This window comes from Protopterus annectens, chromosome 10.part0 (genome assembly GCF_019279795.1).
Source record: "Protopterus annectens isolate FY-2018-M chromosome 10.part0, PAN1.0, whole genome shotgun sequence".
In the NCBI taxonomy this organism is placed as follows: domain Eukaryota; kingdom Metazoa; phylum Chordata; order Ceratodontiformes; family Protopteridae; genus Protopterus; species Protopterus annectens.
The window spans coordinates 1117706947-1117730726 of NC_056744.1; the positions used below are offsets into that span (position 1 = coordinate 1117706947).

The window sequence follows — 23780 nt, forward strand, 5'->3', positions numbered from 1 at the left end:
TCCAAAAAAAAGTAAAGATAAAGACAGAGACGGACCGCACTAGTCTAAAACTGCCGCAGATGCTTCCGTTAAGCTAGTAGTCTGCTACCATTGCCCTTTTGGAGTCTGGTATGCCACGAAACTCTTTGACTAAGGATCCTGCGGATGTCTCTACCTTGGATGTGTCCGGAGCTGCTGAGCAGGTACCGGTTTCTGAGGAAGTACTTCACACTACCGATACTCGACACAAACCGACTACGTTTGCATAGTTAGTTCTTTCTAAAACTACTGAGTTTAAGGCCCAGGGTACAAGCTACGCCCAAAAAACTGACGACCCAAACTCAGGCACCTGCTTCCGTGCCTCAATCTCAAATGCTTAAAATGGCGGAAGACCTTATTATGGTTATTAGGATAAGCCAGGCTACCCCTTCCAAAAGAAAATTACTTGTCCCTAGTAGTTTTATCTGAACTAGAGTCCGATGACTCTGATGCTTCTGAATATGAAGACGTGCAACCCCTCTATGCTTATGAGGATTCTAATGCAGATGAATCCATTCCTTTTGCCTCTCCACCCTTGGATCTTTCTTTTGGTGAAACCCTTCATACTTTAAGGGAGCATTTTCAATGGGAATGTCAGGACTATCCTCAGTCGAAAATGAGACTCAGGGAATTCTTAGATTTACCACAGCACAGACCTTTGGCCATTCCTCCTGTCCTGGATGTTGTTGTTGATGATTTTTATGGAATCCAGTCTTACTCCTGACACCCTTCCTCCTGCTCCCAGGAAACCTGACGGGTACTGTAGAGTCCCTGACTCAAATTCCTTTTCAAAAATCCTACTGCTTACCCAGAGGTCCTCTCTCGAGGACTTCATGAATTAAAACAACCTCAGCTAAGAATCCCACCCCTTCAGACGGGGATTCCCGAGCTTTAGACAGATTTGGTAAAAAAGAATACACCTCTGCTACTCTTGCTGTTAGAGCACTAAATTGTCAGTTCCACAAGCTGAAATATCAGCAGCATACCATGGAACTCTTCAAACAAAAAATATCTTCCTTTCGTGCTTGTGCAGAAAATAAAGAATTACAAGAGCTCATGCATTCTGCAAGCAAAGTTACTAAGCACACCTTGCAATGTGGCTTTGACACCCTAGAAGCTTCTTGCAGGGCAGCAGCCACTGGTTCTGTCCTTAGAAGGCATGCTTGGCTCAAGGAACAGACCTTGTCAAATCAAAATTATTGGACGCGCCATTAAACAAAGACAATTTGCTTGGCACCAAGGCAGAAGAGGTCTTAAAGATGGAAGACAAAGCTAAATATATTGCATACAGTTAAGACTTTTTACAGGTTCAGAAGGCATTACCCCTCCAAGCACTGTTCCTTTCCGGACCCCTCCAGGCCAGCTCAGCCTCCGAGGTTCTGTAGGCATTTCCCCTCCAAACACTGGACCTTTCCAGTCCCCTACAGGCCAGCTCAGTCTAGACCCAGGGAATGCAGATATCTAAGCAGTGGAGTACCTCCTCTTCAAAAACAGGGAGTGCTAAGCCACCCCCTTATGGTAAGAACTCACAATGACTTTACACCTCCACCCCTTATCTCTGCCCACCTGCTTCTGCCCTTAGGAGGAAAATTCTCCTTTCAGGCAAACAACTGGACCTCTATTATCAATGACTGATGGGTCCTCAACATAGTGTCCCAGGGATACAGATTTTATTTCCACACACTGCCAACCCCAAAAGGGTTCCCAGATCCTCCTCAAAACCAGTGGGCAGAGGCCAAAAAGCAAGTCCTTTCCCTGCTTTTCATGAGGGCAATACAGCATGTTCCTGCAGACCAGATAGGCCAAGGTTTCTATTCCAGACTCTTCCTGGTACCCAGAAAAGAGGGCACTTGGCACCCTATCTTCAATCTAGCCACTCTAAACACTTTTCTGGTGATACCAAAATTCAAAATACTCACCCTACAGCAGCTTCTTCCTATGCTTTCCAAGGATGCTTGGTTAGCCACCCTAGACCTAAGAGGCCTACCTACAAATCCCAATCAGGGAATCTTGCAGGAAATATCTACGTTTCATGGCAGGATCTATGCACTTTCATTTCTCTGTGCTTCCCTTTGGCTTATCCACTGCTCCCAGAGTTTTCGCAAAATGCCTGGCTCCAGCCATTGCTTTTTGCAGACAAAGAATTATTCACAGTTACCCCTACATAGACTATTGCCTGATTCAGGCAGACAGTCAGGAAAAGCTGTTACAGCACCTGAACTTTGTAAAGGACATACTGACCTCCCTGGGGTATACTATCAGTGAAAAAAAATCAAAACTAGCCCCACACAAAAAAAAAAATTGTATTCCTGGGAGCAAGCCTGGGCACAGCATCCCAGATGGTATTCCTTACTCCAGAAAAACAATCCTACCTAACAGGCTACTTCTCTCAACTAGCCACCAGAACCCGGTTACCCACAAGGAAAATCCTAGGGTTCATGGCCTCCTGCATTCTACTCATTCCATATGCCAGACTGCATATGAGGAAACTAGAATGGTACCTAAAAAGCCTTTAGTGTCAACGCTGTCAAGACCTGGAAACTGTCAAACCCAGCGATACCTTGTCTAAGGAAAGATTTTCTTTGATGGGCAGTAGCATGAAAGCACAACAAGGGACTTCCCTTCTCACAACCCCACGCTGCCCAGACCCACACCACAGATGCAGTAGACTACACCTGGATGGCAGGTGCATTCAGGGCCATTGGAGCCCAAATCAAATACATCTGCACATCAACCAGAGAGAGATGCTAGCTGTTCGGCAAGCCCAGACAACTTTCAGCCCCCTACTCATTCCCGGGGCCTCTACTGATCACAACAGAACACCACAGTGATGTCGTATATCAACAAGCAGGGAAGGACTCGCTGTTATTATCTCTGCAGGCTTGCCATGACCCTCTGGCCCATGGCGTCAGCCATGCAACTACACCTGCTAGCACAATTCCTACCATGTTCCCTAAACTCTCTGGCAGACTATTTAAGAAGAAACCTGCTTAGACCCACACGAGTGGTAGCTAGACCACAGAACCTTCTCCCTTGTAACCCAGAAATGGGCCACCGTGAAGGTGGACCTCTTTGCCTCCCACTCCAATCATCAGCTCAGCAAATTCTGCACCAGGGAACCTCACAGCAAGGCCTGGAAAGTGGATGCTGTATCTTTCCAGTGGGTATACCTCTTGGTCTATGCATTTCCCCCTCTACCACTCATTTCAAGGGTACTGCTCAAAATAAGGGAGGAAAAACCGTGGGCAATCCTGATTGCCCCAGACTGGCCATGCCAGCACTGGTACTCACAGCTGCCAGCCTGTCGCATCTGCCACCATGGCACCTACCTCAGATCCCAACAATCCTGACCCAGAAGAATGAAGAATTCATGCATCCCCAATTGCAGACACTCAACCTGGCAGCCTGGTTTATTCCCTGATCCCTCTCCTCAAGATGCCAGCCTAAGCAAACAAGTCCTAGATGTTCTACGTGAGGCCAGACGCACCAGCACTAGCAAATTCTGTGCAGACAAGTGGGTAAGGTTTTGCACCTGGATCCAGGCTAAGGAAGCCCAAACAGCACAGCCCCCTCCCTACCTTTCATCCTGGATTACCTAGCAGACCTACTACACAGGGGTCTATTCTTCTCTTCTATTAAAATTCATGCATCTGCCATCTCTGCTCATTACAGCACAGAGCCACCTTTCTTCTCGCACCCTCTCATCAAACAGCTCCTAAGAGGGGCTAACGACTTAAGGCCACCCAGAAGAGCTCCTACCCAGCTTGGAACCTTAACTTTGTGTTGGAAAAACGCACCCTACCCGCATTTGAACCTGCAGCTTCAGAAGAGTTAAAATTCCTCTCTTGGAAGACGGCCTTGCTTCTGGCCATCACTTCAGCTAGAAGAGTTTCAGAGTTACAAGCACTCATAGCTGTAGAGCCCTTCATCATTTTCCATGCTGACAGGGTTTCCTTCAGGACTAACCCATCCTTCATGCTTAAAGTGGTGTCCAGTGTGGCTGTCAAACAGTCCATTCATTTGCCCACCTTTTTCTCTAACCCACAAAAGTAGGGGGAAAGGATTCTGCACTCTTTAGATGTGCACAAACCGCTCAGATTCTATCTGGATAGGAATAAATCTTTTAGAAAAACTGACCAATTGCTAATCAGCTTCGCAGCAGGGGCTGAGGGCAAGGCCATATCCAGACAGTCTCCAAATGGATAGCACACTGCATCCATTTCTGCTACAAGCAGCGCAGGAAATCACCCCCAAAGGGGGTCAGGACACATTCCACCCAGGCAACCTCCACTTCTGCAGCTTTTCTCAGAGGGGTCCCCACCAGTGACATCGTGGAGGCTGCAACATGGACTTCTGTTCATACCTTCACCAAACATTACCACCTGCCTGTCTTCTCCAAATCCAGGGCAGGCTTTGCCACCGCAGTCTTGCAGGGCATCCTAGCCAGCCCCCAGTCTACTTGACTGCCTCCACCCTTTTCTTCATCTTTGGGAATCAACCCAAATGTGATGACTGCAACAGTGAAACACGAAGAACATAGTACAGTTGTGTACAGTTACCATAAATGTAGATGTTCGAGTGTATTCACTTTTGCAGTCCTGGTTTCCCCCTTCTCCATCCCCCTTGTCTCTTGCTCTCTCTTCCTCTCTCCTTACAGGGAATTTTTGGTATTTAATTTCTACTAGTCGTGTTCTTCCACCATAACCTAGCTCCCTATTTGGGCTCCTGACAGTTGGGGCAAGAAAAACTGATGTAATGGCATCGGCTGCCTGATTTTATACCACTGACGACCTGACGTCAGTCCTGGAGCGACAGCAACCGATGAAGAAATACTAAGCCTCTGGTATTCGGGCCGACTGAGGGCTAGTCCTGGCAGGATAACCCAAATGTGATGACTGCAACAGTGAATACACTCTAACATCTACATTTATGGTAAGTGTACAAAACTGTACATTATTCATCTCCTTCCACCCTAGCACTCTACGGAAGGCAGTCTCCAAGCAGACCATTTCTGCGTGAATCTCTAAGTCCATTGGCATATGCTATTCCTGTCATGGAAAAACCTTACACGGACATGTCAAGTCACACTCTACCACCAAAGGGGTTGATTTCACCTCAGTTTTAGAAGCTGCTACTTGGGCTTCAGTGCACACCTTTACCAAACATTACAAACTGGACCTAACCTCCAGAGCTAGTGCTGGGTTTGCCAGATCTATTCTTCAGGGCCTCCTTTACCAGGGACCCCAGTCCTCCACCAGACTCCTGCCTAAAAGCTTTGGTACTCTCCCTACTGTAATGAATACTGCAACATGAGAATAGAAGGATATAGAATAGTTGTATAAGAACTTGCCATAATCTTGGATGTCCTTCTCTTCCACGTTGCAGTATTGAGTCCCTCCCTCCTACCCCCTCTACTTGATCTGCCTAATGTACCTTTACTTACCTGTGGGGACATTGTCCCCCGCTACCTTAACTTCTCCACTATACACAGCCTATCAAGTACCCTATGATTTGGTCTACATGCGAGTCTCAGGGGTGTCCCAATTCAGACCCTCCTTAGTACTCCAGGAGTACTACTGTATGTGGCAGTCCATTCTGAAGAGGGTACGTGTAGATTTCACTTTTATACCCTACGTCAGTTTATGACTCTGCACTAGGAAGTCACACACACCCTCCTGAACCAAAGACTTTGGTATACTGGCCAGATGGTGCTGCAGGTAGCAACCTCCCTACTGTAACGAATACTGCAACATGGAAGAGAAGGACTTCTAAGGTTATGGTAAGTTCTTGCACAACTATTCTTTTATAACAGAAAGAAAGTGCAACTACCAGGAACTGCAAAGCATACTCATCAAGGGCAAGTAGCTGCCTCTGCAGTCTTTCATTCCAATGCTTCAATTGATGATGTTTGTGCAGTGGCTACATGGGCATCTCCTCGTACTTTTGTTAATCATTACAAGCTGGATCTGGTCTCTAGGGGATGAACATCATTTTGCTCAATCGTGCTCAGGAATATTCTTCTGTGAGACCTCCCAGGATTTAGATGGCTAGGGACTCTCTCTCAAAGTTCAGGATTAAGTGAAGATTGACAACATTAGGTAAAGAAGTTATGTCTTACTATAACGTTCCATCTGTGTTGTCTAACTTCACTTATTCTTGACATCCCCACTCTCCTTCCCCCTGCCCTTTGATTTCTTGGTGGAACGGATCTTTCCCAAAAGATTGGCTTTCCCTTTCAGGAATACAGATATGGTCTCTGGTCTTTTACTTCCTGTCTGTCATTAATATTATGCAAACTCTATCAAAGGTAATCCAATGAGGAGCATTATGGGTAAAGCTTAGCTCAAGAGATTTGGAGGGCGCAAGCTGGAATAACAGCTGAGTCTGTTCTGAAATACGGAATTGAATCCACAGTCAAGAATAAGCAAAGAAAGACAGCACAGATGGAATGTTATGGTAAGACATAACTTTTTTCAGAATTCTTAATTGTTGAGCCATATGTTGAAGTTCATGCTTGCTACTTGTGAGAATATGAGGAAGATTTTGGTACAGTTCCTCTTCTGAGGAGAAATCTGCATTGTGTAACTTGGTCTTTTCTATGTCGCAAGTGACTGCACATTGTTTGAAATGTGCATATGACTCTGCTGATGCCACATTCAGCTCTACAGCTACTGGAACTGTTAGGATTGCCAGGTTTTATTGTCGAAAACCTCCCAGAGGATATAAAAAAATGTTGAATTCCCCCTTTAATAACTAATTTTATGGGCCTTCTGCCTCCGACGTTATTAAAAGTGTGAAGAGAGAGGGAAGCAAATTCAGGGAATCAGATTTTCAGCCCACCTTCTTGTAATTTTACCATGAAGATTCAGCGCTTCCTCTAAAACTTTCTTTAAAATGTAGACTAAAGTACCAGCAAGCTTCTGACAAGCAGATATTTAAAAATCATTTTTTTTTCTGCAGCACAGATCTGATTGTGGTATGCTGATGTGCTAATAGAGTATAGCAGGACCGTTACTGCTAACTGGATTGCCACTGAAACTGTTGTGGGGAAGAATTGTGCTGTGCAGTCATTGACTGTTGAGGCAAACTGGCCAGTTGTCATGGGAAACTGCAGGCATCACACAGCGGTTTCAAGTGATGACACTAATATTTTAATAAAACAGAACTGAGATTGTATATATTTTGTTTTACATACTTCCAGTGATAATTTTAAGAATCTGTCTTCGTAAGAAAAATAAATTATTCAGAAATTATGCTCCTGAATCTGTGCAGCTTTCAATGTAAATTCAACAGCTAGTTTTATTTTTGTGTTTCAGGTTACAATTTAAGAGCCCTGAATAGGGTTTTGCAGGATGAAATAATAAAGAAACCAATGGAAACATTGAAACTTGCCATTCCTTCAGGAATCTATACATTACAGAATAATCTTCTTTATATTGCTTTGTCAAATCTCGATGCAGCTACATATCAGGTACCGGTAATGATTTTTTGCATCTTTTAAAGGTACATCATGAATACTAATGCAACCAAGACTTTTACTTTGTAAAACAAAATAGTATTTTTGAGGGTGCACATCATCCTAGTAACAACTAAATAGTATAGAGTGCAGCAACCCTGGACGCCAACCAGTACACATATCATTAAGTGGTTGAAATTGTTCTGAAGTAATAATTATATATATATATATATATATATATATATATATATATATATATATATATATATATATATATATATATATATATATATATATGTGGTTGTGTGTGTGTAGGAGCTAGTGGGTTGTCTACCAGATCTTGAAGGCAGGAACCATGGTCATGTCACCCTGTTTTGATAGTTGTTTAACTGGTTAATCAAAGTAGTAGGCCCTTGTGGAGATGTGTATGACAAATTGTATTGGATCTTCTGGGATGGGATTTCATCTTCTGTTGTTTCTGCAGTAAAAGGTAAGCGTGTCTCTTGCTGGCATATGTCACAATATGTCCTGTCTTATTAGGAGAGCATGCCTAGTTCTTATGTCTCTCACTGCTGTTGTATAACTGGGAGAAACTAGATCCAAAACATATGTTTTGGATCTAGTTTTTGTCAAGGAGTATATCCATCACTTAGATGTCTGAAAACTTGGAAGTGCTGTGGCAGTCACAGTATCACAAGCCAGGAATTGCAGTGGTACTTGTACTACTTCGATGAGGAACATGTTAGACATTACCATAAATGCCAGTATGTCATCACAGCTACCTAAGGATGCGGAGGGGAGACACTTGAAGCTTACTTCAGCTCTCTGGTGGAAGTTCAAATTGTCAGTACAGGGATTGGCAGGAGAGCCCCTTGAGTGATCCCAGGCTAGTGCTGGAGCAAGATGACCTAGTAAGAGAATTAAAGGCCAAGCACTGATTTCAATTTTTTTCCTGCTAAGTCTGCCCTTAAAGCAGCATCATGTACCTATGGTGTTGCCACCTCCCCTGTACTAGCAAGTAGTGCTCACCTCACCTCACCTGTCAGCCAACAGTGAGAAACATGAAAGATGTACACTCCATAAACTAGTTTGAAGGATACATACTTGATGTTGTCCTGCCTTTGCTTGAGTAACCCAAGTGTGGTCCACCCAACTTGTTTCTGAAGGACATTCCGTTACACCTTTTTTTGCATGCTTAGTGGTCATGCTGAGGAACCAGAAATCTTCTCCCCAAGGCCTTCTGATTTACAATATTAGGACTCAGTAGTCCCAGCTATGAGCATTCCCTAGCATCCTTTTATACCTGTGAGACGGATGCAGACATCAGTGTTTTAATTGGTGGGAATTTATTCTTGTGGAGAATACTGGGTGATGCCAGTGCTAGACCATGTAAAGGATGTTTTTCTTCCAATGCACCTTGAGTTGAACATATCGCCAAGCACGGGTCACCTCTCAAGGCCACCCATATTTGTCAGCTTGTTTCTGGCAAGCATGAATTTGCTTATTTAGGATCTAAGGTTGAAGATGATTATCTTCTTTCTGACTGTCTTGGGAAGGAGACTCCGAGGAGGAAGAGGCTGTCGTCCCTGAGTCACATTAGGGGAGAGTAAATTTCCCTTTGAAGGGAGAATTTTGGTCTAACACAAGTATCCATGAAATGATCTGCAGCACCTGTACTTTTTCCCTAGAAAAGCTTTAATCATTAATAGGTAAACACAGAATGCTGTGGATGTCCCTACAATGGGACCCCATCTTAAAGGATCTTGTCTTTTTACCTGGAAACACTTGGATTCTCTTTGCTCTTCTCCCAAGAAGGTCAACTTGTACTATCGGAAGATTGCTGTTTGACTTGGGGCTGACTTCTAAAGTATCTGGATTCTGCTTTCCCTGCTGCTAAGAAGGCTGTTGCCTAAAATATCCTTGATTAATGGTGTGAGCCTTTTTAACCATTTTAAGTTCAACTCCTTTGTGCTGTTCTTGGTTTGATGTTGGTCACAAGAGACTGCAACACATTTATGCATGGTAGATGGGAGTAGATTATCCTCTGAAGTTGGTGATTATTGGCTGTCATCTGTGGAGAAGCAGGCAGGCCACCCTAACTGAGGGCTGGAAGATGATCTTGTTAATACTGTTGTCACAGCTTCTACAGTGGGCTTTTTGTGGTCCGTTGCTATGATGACACATTGCCTAACGCAACAACTTGGGTATATCTCTGTGTAAGATGACATGCTGTGGTTACTTCCTGTGTTGGGCTCAGGCAGGCCTTTTTGTTTGTCCCTTTGGGGGTGCAAATCTTTTTCTGAGCAGGTTTTCCAAAACCTGATTGAAGACAACCTAAAGATAATAAAACAAGCACTGACCTCTTGCCACTTAGTTTCCTCTAGGCCTCTCCAGAGTATTCCCAGCAATGGTGCAGTCTTATCTTGCGCATCTGCGTTGGTTAATTCCCAGATGATGGCATCCCACTGGTTTAGCAGTTATATTTCAAGTTTGCAGGGCTGTCTTAAACCTGAATACTTCCCCAAAATGAGCTGTGCTCAGAGAAAGTTGACTCAACAGATCTCTTAAGGCATATTCCTGAAAGGGTCCATAGATGGCTTCCCCCCCTTTCAGAAGGGCATAGAGTTCTACGTCATTCTCTTCTAGCTTCAACAAAGACAAGAGGCTACTCTCTTCTTGGAATTCTGAGAGCTCAGCAGGCATATCGTACGTCAGATTATGGATAGTGACTTTTAAGGGATTATTAAACAATAGCTCTCCCTAGAAGAAGTGAATCATACAAAGCTATTAGGAGGACTTATAGGCAATCACCTAAAATTTGAACAACATACAAAACTATGTTGCTGCCAAAACTATTCAAAAACTAGAATGTCGTAAAGAATCAAACCTTTCCTTACGCCACACACAAGATTACAGTCCTTCCAAGCTCTTCTACTCCTATGTCTTCTATGTGCAGGCCCTGCACTAATCAATCTGCTTAAAACTTTGGTAAATTAAATTGAAAAATGTTATAATAAAATAGCAAAATGTGCTACTAACCTCTTGAATAGAGCTCAGCACTTCCTGCACTCCAGCAGCCACAATGGTTGGAACCAAGTCGTGATCTAAAAATACTGTCAAATTAATATAATATACAGTTTATTAAACAACCTAGAGCAATACCCATCCCTCAATTAATTAATCGTACAGTGCATTCTGTAACTTTAGATTTCAACATTTTCATTTCCAAAGCCAGTTTATGCAATAGATGTATTTAAGCTCTGGAATTTCTTGTCATCCCAACTCGCAACTAAATCCAATTCAGACTTTCAGGAAAATTAAAAGAAAAAAAATATTTCACATCAACTTGGAACTGTGACTGTCAAACAGTATCTACAACACAAAATGCTTCCTTCATTGTCTAATATTTTATTTTCTTCCATTTTCTCAACTCTGCCCCTTCACCTCCAGCTGTTGTCTTTTACGAGACACTTTTCCAAGTAATAATCTCTTGTGTGTAATTTCCTCTCTGACTTATGTCTTCCTTCTAAGAACTGATGTAAAACATTTTACAATATTAACTGTGCATTAGAAAATTGAAAGCTGCACCCGACATGTGCACGCTTTATGCACTTTGCAGCTTATTGTAATTTGAAGTACTGTAATATGCGTGTTCCCTTGGACTCCTATAAAAAAAGCGCAATTGCTGTGCTTGGCTATCCTTGTTAACAAACAAAATAAAAATGTTTTTGCAACTCACAAGGTCCCTGGATGGTCTTGCTGGATATGATGGATACTGTCTGACACATTAGTGTCTGGGGAATGTCTAGAAGGTCATTTTGGTTTGATCTTGGTAGACATTCATTTCAATGTAGACGAGGCCATTTGGTCTTTCTAATGCACACAGCACTTTTCACTAGCCGATGTGGTGGTTTTGCAAAGAGTGCTCTGTTTAACACAAAATACAGGCTTTTGATACTCCTGCTGAGGGCTCCCAGGTAATATTATTAGTTTAGATGCTTCTGTGTTTTAGACCATTGGGGTATTTGTATACTTTAAGTTTAATGAAGTATAAGAGCGTTTGTTTTGCTTCCACAATGCTTCTTCAGATACAATAAAATAACATCTCAAAATGCTTGTATTTGTCTCCATAAACCAATAAAAATGCTAGTAGTAGTTGCGACCTATAAAACAATCACCTGACTCTTCAGTTGTATTAGTCACCTGACCTAAACTCCAGCTTGCAAAATCCCAAATAGTACATTCGTCATAAAAACTATAAAACATTCAGCCTATGATGCAAAGCTGAAAAGCTGGTAAAAGTAACATATAAAGTTCCTGTATGAAGTATACATACATATTTATATATAACAAACCGTACTCGTACTGTCAAAAGCATAGTCATATTAATGGTAGTCAGACACCCCTATTGGAAGTCATAAGAACTAGCAAATAAACACATACAAGGCTGCTCAATGACCCCTTCAGGATGTAAACATAAGGCCTGCATCACTATGTCATTTCCGTTTGAATTTCTACAACCTTTCCATACAAGAAAACAACAAAGTTTGTAAAAAAAATACTTATGTGCTCACCCCATGGCTTCCCCTTAACACAACTTGTAACTAATCAGCAAATATATCTATTTCGAATGAATCTGCTTACACTTGTCGTTTCAAAACGAAGTTAAACAGTCAGTGCATATAGATTGAAACAACAGTCTTGTATATATAAAGAACAGCAAGATAAATAAGAAATACTTGTATAGATATCCCCCATGGTTTTACTAAGCACATCTTGTCTTAAATCAACACGTTTATCTATTTTAGCAGAATTTGACTGCCTAATTCTCCAAGACTCGGCCAATGTAACATGGAGTACAAGAAACATTTCACTACTAGCAATGTTCAAGTAATTCTAATGGCAAACAGAGCCTCCAACACTTGAGTCCACTTCAACATGGTCTTGTACAAGGACTGTAAGTTAGCAACCTTAACTTCTTCTTTTGGCTTTTCCCATTTGGGGGTTGCCACAGCGGATCACCTGTCCGCTCATGATTGGCAGTGGAGTTTTACAGTGTCGAGTTGCCAGCCCGGCGCCCAACCTTTCACAGAAGACACACACACACTCACACGCACACACGCATGCGCACACACGACATGCACTCACACCTAGGGCCAATTTAGTGTGTCCAATCCACCTACAGCATGTCTTTGGGATGTGGGAGGAAACTGAAGCACCTGGAGGAAACCCACGCGACCACAGGGAGGACATGCAAACTCCACACAGAAGGCACCCCAGCTGAGGATCGAACCAGAGAACCTCTTGCTGTGAGGTGATGACGCTAACCGCTGCACCATGGTGGCCGCCCATACATTTGGATTCCATACTTAACCCTATTGTTCACAACTCACAATTTTATTTACAAGACTCGTGGGTTTGCTTGGATACATCATGAAACTATTAGTTTCTTGGCACTGAAACTATGCTCATTTCTGTAGGTGTTGTCTCATTATATACGTGTATTCCATGGGACATCGGAATTCATTTTGTCCGCTTCTAAATAAATATATTTCATTACAAACTGGCCAAATAAATACTTTGTGTCTATTGTTAGATCTAGTATTGGCCAATAATGTTTGCATGTTTCAAAATAACATCTATCAGCAACAAAAGGGCATAGCTATGGATGCCAGAATAACCCCTGTTTTGCCAATCTGGTAATGGCATAGTGGGAAAGTGATATACTTATTAAGCATCCTTTTTATTGCCATGGCTCATTCTATAAATGTTACACAGACAATTTAATATTCATATAGAATGGTACCGGAGATAAATTTTTGATTTTTCTAGCAGACAATTAATATTAGCACATAGGTTCTTAAATTTATGGTTATGTCAGTGGCACTTCTGTGAATTTTCGACACTGACCTATTACTAATGATGTGCAAAAATGATTTCATAGTCAAATTTTTCACAGATCTACATTTCTGAGTTATTTACATTTATCAAGTATGCATCCCACTCACTTTTAGTCAGTTTAATAGTGATGATATTTTTTAGAAGAAGCTACTATATTAATAGTTATTTGAAAATCATGGTTATTCTGGAACTAGATTACATACATTTTTTTTGAAGAAATTTAAAAAGGTAGCAATATATTTTATCCTATTCTGTTACAAAGATGTAAAGCCAAGGTTAAAAATGAACAGCATAAGAGGTTTATAAATTCCTTTGCACTTCACTTTATAGAGATTCTGTTAATATTAAGAATTTAGTCAACAATTATTGGAATATAGTTCAGGACAATAAAGAGTTGACTAATTTTATTGGTGAAATTCCTAACTTCACCTATAAAAAAATATACCAACCCATTTAGTTATTTCAATAAAAATAAGTGCAGCTCTGTTGGTACCAATGGACCATGTGGTGTGTGTGTGTGTGTGTGTGTGTGTGTGTGTGTGTGTGTGTGTGTGTGTGTGTGTGTGTGTGTATGCTTTTCCTGGTTAGGGGTTGCCACAGCGGAACTGGTGTCCGCTAATGATTGGCAGTAGATTTTTTTTACTGGTGCCAAGGTGCCAGCTCGACACCCAACCTTCAGCGAAGGCACGCCCATTCTACACATGTCTTTCGAACGCCACTCGACCGCGGGTAGGACATGCAGACTCAACTTAAGATGCTCCAGCCGAGAATCAAATGGGAGAACTCTTACTGTGAGGCAACAACGCTGCCGCTGTACCAGTGCGGCTATTAATTCATGTTTTTTGACTAAAGTATTAATTCAGCTTTTAATACTTTACTCAATTCATGCAAAATAAATGCTGTCAATGATGATTAATAGGGAAATCTGACAGCCACCATAGCACTTGTTGGCCGACATTCTCTGGGAGTATAATTTATGAAACCCAAGCCAAACAAAAATATTTTCACATATTTTAGCAGAAGAGAATAAGAATTTACCTCGCAATGTTGAAGAAGCAGGCGTGAAGTGATCACGTAATCTGGGTTGTAAAAGAGCAAAGTATGATGCATGGTGCTCTCTTTCACAGTCAAACTACTCTAGTGGATGTGGGGGTGCAAAACTGCCAAAAATGCAGCCTATGAGATACCCAAATGCTAAAACTGGACAAAAACCTGACATCACATGTACACAGCATACATCGACTTGGCAAAAGCTTTCAACACAGTGCCACATTCAGGCATTACCGATAAGTTTAGCAAATTGAATAAAAATTCCTTTATTGTAAGAGGGGTTACCAACTGTCTCACAAACCAGGCGCACACTATCATAGTGGGCAACTCCACATCAACCAGCAGACCTGTCACCAGCAAAGTGCCACAGGAGTCATTGCTGGGCCCCCTACTGTTTGGTATATACTTCTCAGAAGTTCAGGCCAAAGCTAAGGGGTTGTGGATGACCAGGTTTGTGGACGACTGCAAAATGTGTGCAATTACGTAGAATCCCCAAATGAAGTCAGTATACTCCAGGAGGGTCTGATGCAGACCATCGACTGGTGTCTTAGTCTCAAATTGAATGCAAAGAAATGCATCATCATCATTCCCTTCGGCAAAAACAATGTCCCTTCACACTATCAAATCAACAACAGTATCCTAAGTACCCACGGACTGGTAAGGGATCTGTTATCACAAGTTGACTGCGGCATTAATTTCGACCAACGTGCGTCTACTTTAGTAAGAAAGACTTTCTAAGTAGCACACTTGATTAGCAAAAGCATCGCCTTGAGAGCAAAGGAGGTTATAACCCCAACGTACTAATCTGGCCCATAATAGAGTATAGAGCCCCATTTGGCATGCATCGTATAAAGCACCTGCAGCACTTGGACAGACCTTAGAAGTTCCTAATGAAGATCAACGGACTCCAACACTGCCTTAACACAGACCGACTAAAGTCCCTGTCTCTATACTCTGTATCAGATAGACTTTTCAGGGGAGACTTATGCCTGGCTTACATTGCAATCTCAGACCCAAACCTAATGAACTTGCTGCATATCCGTAATCAAACGAGACTAGAGCTATCCATTCCAGGGACCTAAATATATGGCCTGTGATTTAAATAGGACATGGTGTAGGGATACATTTGTCTCCCAGAGACTGCCGTGTCTTTGGAATGGGCTACAAATTCATATGACACAGAGTATCTCTATGACACTGTTCAAAAGGAACCTGGATGAAGTGGATGGGGCACCATAAATTCTCCAGGGATCGCATCCACAACCCTCCTGGACACGGGCAGTCATTGCTAAATGCAATTCTGGGTATTGACTAGCATATCTATGGTATTGCATTGAGATGAAACAGCTAGGCTTGAAATGACTGCCAGGTTGATACCCTTGTAAACGCCTGTGATCCTATATTAGCAATATTTCAAATCAGATACAAGACTCCTAGTTACATAGGAGAGTGAAATGAATTGGAACCAAATTCCCATGGACTATGTGAACATCTCCCACTCAGGAAAAATAATTCTAACAAGATGAGTACCCTTTGTCAACCAACTCCATCAGGAATAGCAGACAGCTGTAATGGAGCAATGTAATACATCCAGCCATTAGGCAGAAAAGGTTTTGTCCCAGTCAAAGGGAATGCTTTTGTCTTTTGCTAGTACTGTTTCCTGCACTTCCAGAAATCTGAGAACCTATCCACAGTGCAAAAAAGATGTTTGTCTTTCTTTGAATTTTGTGATCATGCATAAAAGTAAGGGAAAGATGGGAATTCATAAAGTAATAAACCCTATAAAATGCATCTACCATTAACATTCTTTACTCTGCTGAACTGAGTATGTATGTATATATATATATATATATATATATATATATATATATATATATATATATATGTGTGTGTGTATGCATGTGTGTGTGTGTGTGTGTGTGTGTGTGTGTATATATATATATATATATATATATATATATATATATATATATATATATATATATATCTCTAAAACTCTAAAATAAAAGAATAGGCGGACTATGTGCGCCCTCATGTGGAGAGCATATTGATATTTTGTAGAGGTTACAAGTGAAGATTTTCCCCATACAGGACTTGCAAATCCATTGCTGCCAGTATTCACTTCTCTCTTGGAAATGAATGCCAGTAACAGTAACACCTTTTTACACAGCCCGATGCCAGATGCCCCCAACTACTCACCACAAAAGGGTGGACAATGACTTTTTACCAGGCGAATATTCAGGGGCAGAACCAGGGAGGATTTTGTGTAAAAGATCGGACTATAATCTCAGCCTGGCTAACCAGGTCCTGTTGACAGGCCTGAGTTTGGGAATGGTGGCTAGTAGGCCTTGTCCAGGGCACGCCACACACAATCTTTAAGTGAGGCCTGAGGTTTTGGTCTACGGGTGATGTTAGCTCAAGGGCCAGGATGTAGATGTGTGGCTGCATCTTGCGAACAGTGAAATCAGAAGATTCCTGACGACGGAGCACTCTGGTCTCCCCTTGCAACAAATGGAAAATGGTCGATGGAAGCCAGAACCTGCAAAGCAGCTCCAGTCCCAAATGGCAAGCCAAGTCCTTCAGCTTATCTAGAAGTAGAGAGAGCTGGCACATCTGATACCAAATGGGTCCTTGACAGAGGCCCGGGACACTTATCTCAGTCGAAAGAGACTGTGAAAGTCTCACCTTCTTTGACGATAGCAAGCCTGGGTGGACTAACAGACATCACCCACTACCCTATGCATCGGAAGCTTCCTCCACCTAGGGATAATCAACCTTGGCCCAACTGGCAGAGGACATACTATGAGAACACCCTAATGGCTCACTAAAGTGCTTAGCTAGAATCCCGGTCTCAAGCTTGATTGTCCTACTGTTAATGCAAGCACAGAACTGACAGGTATGTTGTGTTCTGGGCCTAAACAATGTATGCAAAAGGAGTAAGGGTCTTGGTGTGGTATCTGCTTCCTATAGTGGAGACTATTATTAAATTTTCTCTGACATTAGTCAAGCACATCAAAAGTTCCCTAATGTGGTATTTAGCTTTAAATGTCTTCTTTCTGTGGTGCAGACCAATGCACAGACAGTAAGACAGAACCAAAGTTATGGTGCCAGCTGACTCACTTTATACCCAGAAAATTTGATGTCAGTCAGGGCGTTCACTCGCTCCTGGAGGAGGAGGAAATTCTCTGGGAATTGGGCCAGCCAAGGGCTTCCACTGCAACAGTGAAACATGAAGAGCATCAGAAGACGCAGGTGTTCTATTCTCTAAGACAGTCCACCATATTAAACACTAAGCAGAAGGGTCCGGTACCCAAAGGGGATGCATGAATTGTGGCTCTTCAGTCATTAACATCTCTATGAACAACAGGACTCACAGCCACAAGTATACAGATACAACACTAAGGACAATGGTCATGATTCAACTCCCAAGACGCATTCTGTGCTATAACGCTTCACTGCATCCTCATCCAGAAGTCAAGACTATGACTTTATCCCTAATTTAAGAAATAATCAAATTAAAGAGGGTACAGTTTTGCCAAGACATGGGCAATATTCTAAATTGTGTAAGTTATGCAGCTCCAAAAGCAGAAGCCTTGAATGTTTCCAAGATGACCTGAATCTATCAGTGGTTAAGGCAATGAATTCATGAGCAAGTGAGGTAAGTGATAAGGCAGTGTTCGTTCACTCATAATTTTGTTTGTTAACCCAGTAAGCCCACTGGACCTATGTGTTTCTTTTCCGGGGTAACCCAGAAGTACGGTCTAGTTAAGTAAACTGCTCAGTACATAGTTTGTAAGTGCAAACAGAGGTAGTCAAAAGGGCAAAGCTTGTTAGAATCTCATAACCTTAACCTTCGGAGCCAAACTGCTTGACTCTCATCCCAAGAGAAGGCTGCTGGTTTTTGACTTGCCACAGGGATATCTTTTGTGGAAGGCTTTAAACTCTGCACCACAAGTAAAGGAAGTCATAAGTGAAGAGGTGTATTCGCTCTTACTGAGCCCTGTGGGTGTGCAGAAATGCACAATGGGACTGTGGCTCAACACAGCACTGCTAGTACTACACCAAGCATGCCAACCATGACAGGGGTGGCTGTAGATGATCTCTTTTCACTTCCCAGAATGAGGACAAAAGTGGAATGAATGGATCAATTTAGGAAACGAGGCTCATTTACAGGCAGTGATGTAGGAAACCAAAGAAAAACATGGACACAAAAAGCATCCTTTTAGCAGTGTTCAGCAAAGAATTCTCCAGGTATACAAAGACGCAAAAAATCTCACGTCAATGGATGAAGCCAACTCGTAGTACAAAACTTAATCAAAAGGCAAAACCAAGAAGATGGTAAACATGGCAGATAAAAGATAACTTGAGTTTAATGAAGCATAAGCGCTTTCGCTTTGCTTCCACAATGCTTCTTTAGATATAATAAAATAACGTCTCAAAATGCTTGTATTGAAGTCAACATAAACCAATAAAAATGCTAGGAGTAGTCACAGCATATAAAACAATCACCTGACTCTTCAGTTATACGATTATTCACAATGACTTCTCTACTTCACTTCCCACCTCTGCCCAACTGCTTGTACCCCTAGGAGGAAAACCTGCTCATTATGCAAAAAACCTCAACATTGTATCCCAGGGGTACAAATTTTACTTCCACTCACTGCCAACACAGAAGGGTTCCCAGACCTCCCTCCAAACCAGTGGGCAGAGGCACAAAACCAAGTTGAATCCCTGGTACCCAGCAAAGAGGGCACTTTGCGCCCAGTCGTCGAGCTTTCCATTCTAAACACCTTCCTGGTGGTACGAAAATTCAAAATGCTCACCCTGCAGCAGCAGCTTCTTATGCTGGCCAAAGATGCCTGGTTATCCACTCTAGACTTAAAAGAAGCCTATCTGCATATCCCTATAAGGGACTCGTGCAGGAAATATCTGCGCTTCAGGGCAAGATCTATGCATTATCAGTTATCTGCACTTCCCTTTAGTTTATCCACTGCTCCCAGAGTATTCACAAAATGCCTGGCTCCAGCCATTGTCTACTGCAGACAGAGAAAAATTCAAATTTACCTGTACTTGGACGACTGCCTGATTCAGGCAGACAGTCAGGAAATGCTGTTGCAGCACCTGACACTTGTAAAAAAAAAAAAAAAAAAAAAAAACAAACCTCCATGGGGTACACCATCAACGAAAAGAAATTAAAACTAGTCAAGCATCCCAGATGGCATTCCTTACTCTAGAAAAACAAGCCTATCTGACTTTTTCACTCAAATGGCCACCAGAACCCAGCTATCCGCAAGAAAAATCCTGCAGGCCCTAGGGTTTATGGCTTCCTGCATCCTACTAATTCCATATGCTAGACTGCATATGAGGAATCTTTAATGGTACTTTAAGTCTTTGGTGCCAACATTCTCAGGACCTGGAAACCGTCATTCCTATCATGCCTTGTCTAAGGACAGAGTTTCTTTGGTGGGCAGCAACCTGCAACCACAAGGGACTGCCCTTTACTCAACCCCACGCCACCCAGACCCTAACCACAGATGCATCAGACTATGCCTGGGGGGAACACCTGGACGACAAGTGCATTCAGGGCCACTGGAGCCCAAGTCAAATTCATCTGCACGTCAACCAAAAAGAGATGCTAGCTGTGCAGCACGCTGTAACAGCTTTCAGATCCCTTCTCTCACCAGGACCCCTCGTAATAAAAACAGACTACCACAGTTATGTGGTACATCAGCATGCAGGCAGGAACACACTCTGCAAGCCTAGCCATGGCCCTGTAGAACACGTCCTTGGATGAATTGTATGGGTTGTCTGATGAAGTTCATTTGTATTTGGTGAATGAAAGCGCTTACAATAAACCCGTTGGAAGAGCAGGATTCCTGGTGCGATGACATCTTTTGTTTTAGTTGTTTGGTGTGATTTTTTTTTTTTTTGTTTTTTGTTTCTCAATCCTGTCTGATAAGAGTTTCAAAATACTGCAAGTGTGGACGCACAATACTCTCACAGGACCCCCACATCCTGTGTTTATTGTTTAGAGTTGGCCCACCTAGACACTAATTGTGAGGCCTATGCCTCCTTTTGATGTAAGGCCCTACAAAACCATAAGGACAAATTCATTTTTAAAGTTTTGTTGCCTTTTCAGCAAGATGGGCCGTTTCATCTGTATCTCCATTTAAGGTGGTTGAAAAGTCTGTTCAGAAGGAAAAGAACAAAAAGGGCAAAAATCTCAGGGAAGCAAGACACCGCAGAAGAGTGAGAAACCTTTTAAACAGTCACCTGACCTGACAGTTCTAAGTCTGGCACTAAAAGTGGCAGTGCCATCTGATATTAAGGCATGTCAGATACCATTTTCACCAACATTTCTTTTCTCCCCCATTAGCCCACAGCTGCATTCTCCTGTCTTGCAGGAGAAAACGCCATCAAGGGCTTCCTCAATAGCCTCTTCATTGAAAATCTGCCCTTTCTTCAAGGAGCCTAACCAAAGCTGAAGTTAGCATGATACAGAAAGTTCTTAGACAGCTGATTCAGATGGGGGTCATCTTGATGACATCTCTACAAATTGACCTGCGAAAACTTCCTGTGACCCCTCCTGTCAGTAATTCCATGTTGATCCATTCCTCACTTCCACAGCCCATGGTTCCAAGCATACTTGAAGCATGTGTGTCAGCATTAATAGACCTTGCTCTGACTTTAACCCACTGTCTTTCAACTCTGACCCTGTTGGATCAGGTAGAGAATAAGAGCTGAAGTGTCCTAGCTGAAGCCTCAGTATTTCAAAAGTTTTGGCGCTGTCTGTGCCTATCTGGGCATCGGCTGTTTATGCTTGGCTTCTGATCCAGAATGGTTTGGTGTTGGAGTTCTTTCAGCTTAACTGCCCAGAATTCCTCCTGTATTCCAATTTCTGGCTCAGCATTCAAAGCCTTCAGGAGGGTTCTTGATGCTAGAGAAGGGGTGCCTCCTTCATGCTCTGATCCATACTGACCACTTTTTCTGCTTTGACTTTCTCATTGACAAGGGCAGTCAGTTTCCAAAAGTCTCAGAAGTGCTCCGGTCTGAGCTCTCAGTCCCATTGATCTGTCTGATTCTCCAACCTTGGATCCATACGAAACAGACTTGTAAAAGGATCCATAGGAAACAGACTTGTAAAAGGAAACAAATTCATTGCCTGAATCTGTCATAGAAGACACTTAGCTGGATGAAGTGGAGGGTGCAAGTAGGTCCCACTTTGGGGACCTCACTTTTGTGAAATCCTTGAATTGATTAAGCTAGAGGAGGGTTGATCCACCAGTGCACTTTCCCCAGATGAATCTGTGTTCCTAGAGGCTTTTGGAGCTGGCTGTTGTACTGCCTGGTTGATCCCTCTTCCTGTTGCGCTCAGTGATTTTGTGGCTCAGAGTTTGGAAGGAACCTGACACAGTGAAGCCGATGCCAGAGAAGTCTGACAAAATTTTAGCAGCTCTTAAAGGTAGGATAAATTAGTAAGGTCTCCCAACAGATGCTTTGGTCATAGGGGCAGCCACTAAAAAAGAACTATCCAAAGAGAGTGTTTGTGTTCATCCCCTTACTTAGGGAATCTATGGCACTGGACAGATTTGGAAAATAGGACTTGGGCTTCAGTGACTTTTTCCCTTGGAGTGCTGAACTACCTGGCTCATGTCACATGATTCCAGAGAGAATTGACCAAAGAGCATATCGTTCTTTCTTGGGAAAGTTGGCAGTGCATATCCAGGAAAATATGGAATCCCAGATATCTACCCTGAATTATATGTCCAGCATCTCCATGCGTGTGCTGTAAAATGTAACTGATTGAGCAGCCAGTGCAGCAGGCACTGGCATAGCCATTAGCAGGTCACACCTGGATGAGATTGTGTGATTTTTATGGAAGGCTTCAAGATGCCTGTCCTTAACATACTATTTGATGGTTCTGTTCTCTCTTGGACGAAGGTTAAGGACACTCACCAGGAACGCGCAAGATTGTAAGACCCTGTTTGCCATGGGAATCCACTTCTCGCCTTAAAGGACATTTTCAAGGAATCATCGAGGAAAGATTTTGTTCAGAAAATCTCAGGATTTTAACCAAGATGCTTCCTTGAACAAAAACCCTCTGATGCTGGGGGCAGTAGGAGATGGGATTTGGTAATTTCAGTGGATGTCACCCTCTTGGAAGAGGTGGGCCACAAAGCCTTGGATTTTGTGGTGCCACTCTGCCCTTATCAGACCCATCGTTAAATAAATGCCCGTTTTGGTAAATACCTAACCAGGCATTTAAAACAGAATGGCCTCAAAGGCTCCTCACCAGGAAAATCCAAGGTATGAATACCCTGTCCTACACAGATTGCTTTAAGGCCTTATCTCTGTACTCTGTCTCCTACAGGTTACTTGAGAGCTGATCCATATCTGGCATATACGGCACCTACAGATCCAGCTCTGATGAATCTCTTGTACATCTGCAAGACAAACGGCACCAGAAACACTAGATTCAAGGACCTGAACCTTACCTGCAACATAAACATAACATGCTAGAGTGACCGATATGTGTCTCAAAGGATCCCCTCTTTTTGGAATAAGCTCCCCATATATGTGAAGCTGAGTTCATCTCTGTCCCAAGAAATTTTGATTGTATTGTAAATCACAGATTCACCCCCAGTCTGGCTCCCATGTCTCTGGACAGAGGTTAACCATGAGTAAATTAATCCCCAACTAACACCCCCCCCCATGCACACCCATGCACACACACAACTCTTACCTCTTTACTGACATACTCCACCATTTAGACTTCCAAGGAACTTTGGGACAGAAGTCAGTTGGGTTGCACAGCTAGAACAGTTGAAGTAAGACTCCTTGTATCCCTCCTATTTTGAGATATTGGAATTAGAGTATTTAGAGATGTAAGGGTGTTGGTTTGTAGGGGGCTTGCTCACCCGCAAAAGCACTACTTTGAATGTTTCCATCCTTCAGTGATGTACTGTTAATGGGGATCGACAGAACAGGTGTTCCACTAAGTAATGCTGATGAATGGACATATGTAGTCATATAACGTGTGTGTGTGAGATCAGTCTACTGTGTACATTTGTGTATGTATGTATAAATATAAAAATATGTATATTTACTTATATGTGTGTGCTTGCATGTGTATACAATATATTTTATAAAATGTGTAATGAAAAAGACCATGACTTTCAGCAATGTGGTGGTCTCTGTAGTAAGATTATATATAACTATGTTGTAGATATGGATGCAAGTAGGGATAAGTTATCTAGTTTCCCATCTCTTTCTCTGTGCCTACAGCTTTAGGCACAGTCTATAGTCTTCTGGCTACGAAAGAACAACAACTGTGTGGGTTTTTTTGGGTATTTTC

General features: G+C 42.5%; 1 protein-coding gene across 1 annotated transcript in view; it reads left to right on the forward strand.

The window, feature by feature from the left end:
* Nucleotides 1-23780, forward strand: part of LOC122813503 (UDP-N-acetylglucosamine transporter-like) — a 755441-nt gene that overhangs the window by 599870 nt on the left and 131791 nt on the right. Inside the window, 5 exon segments of the mRNA XM_044085850.1 lie at nt 7335-7495; nt 8435-8449; nt 15105-15135; nt 22543-22573; nt 22757-22796. Of these exon segments, the coding sequence (XP_043941785.1) occupies nt 7335-7495; nt 8435-8449; nt 15105-15135; nt 22543-22573; nt 22757-22796 (278 nt within the window).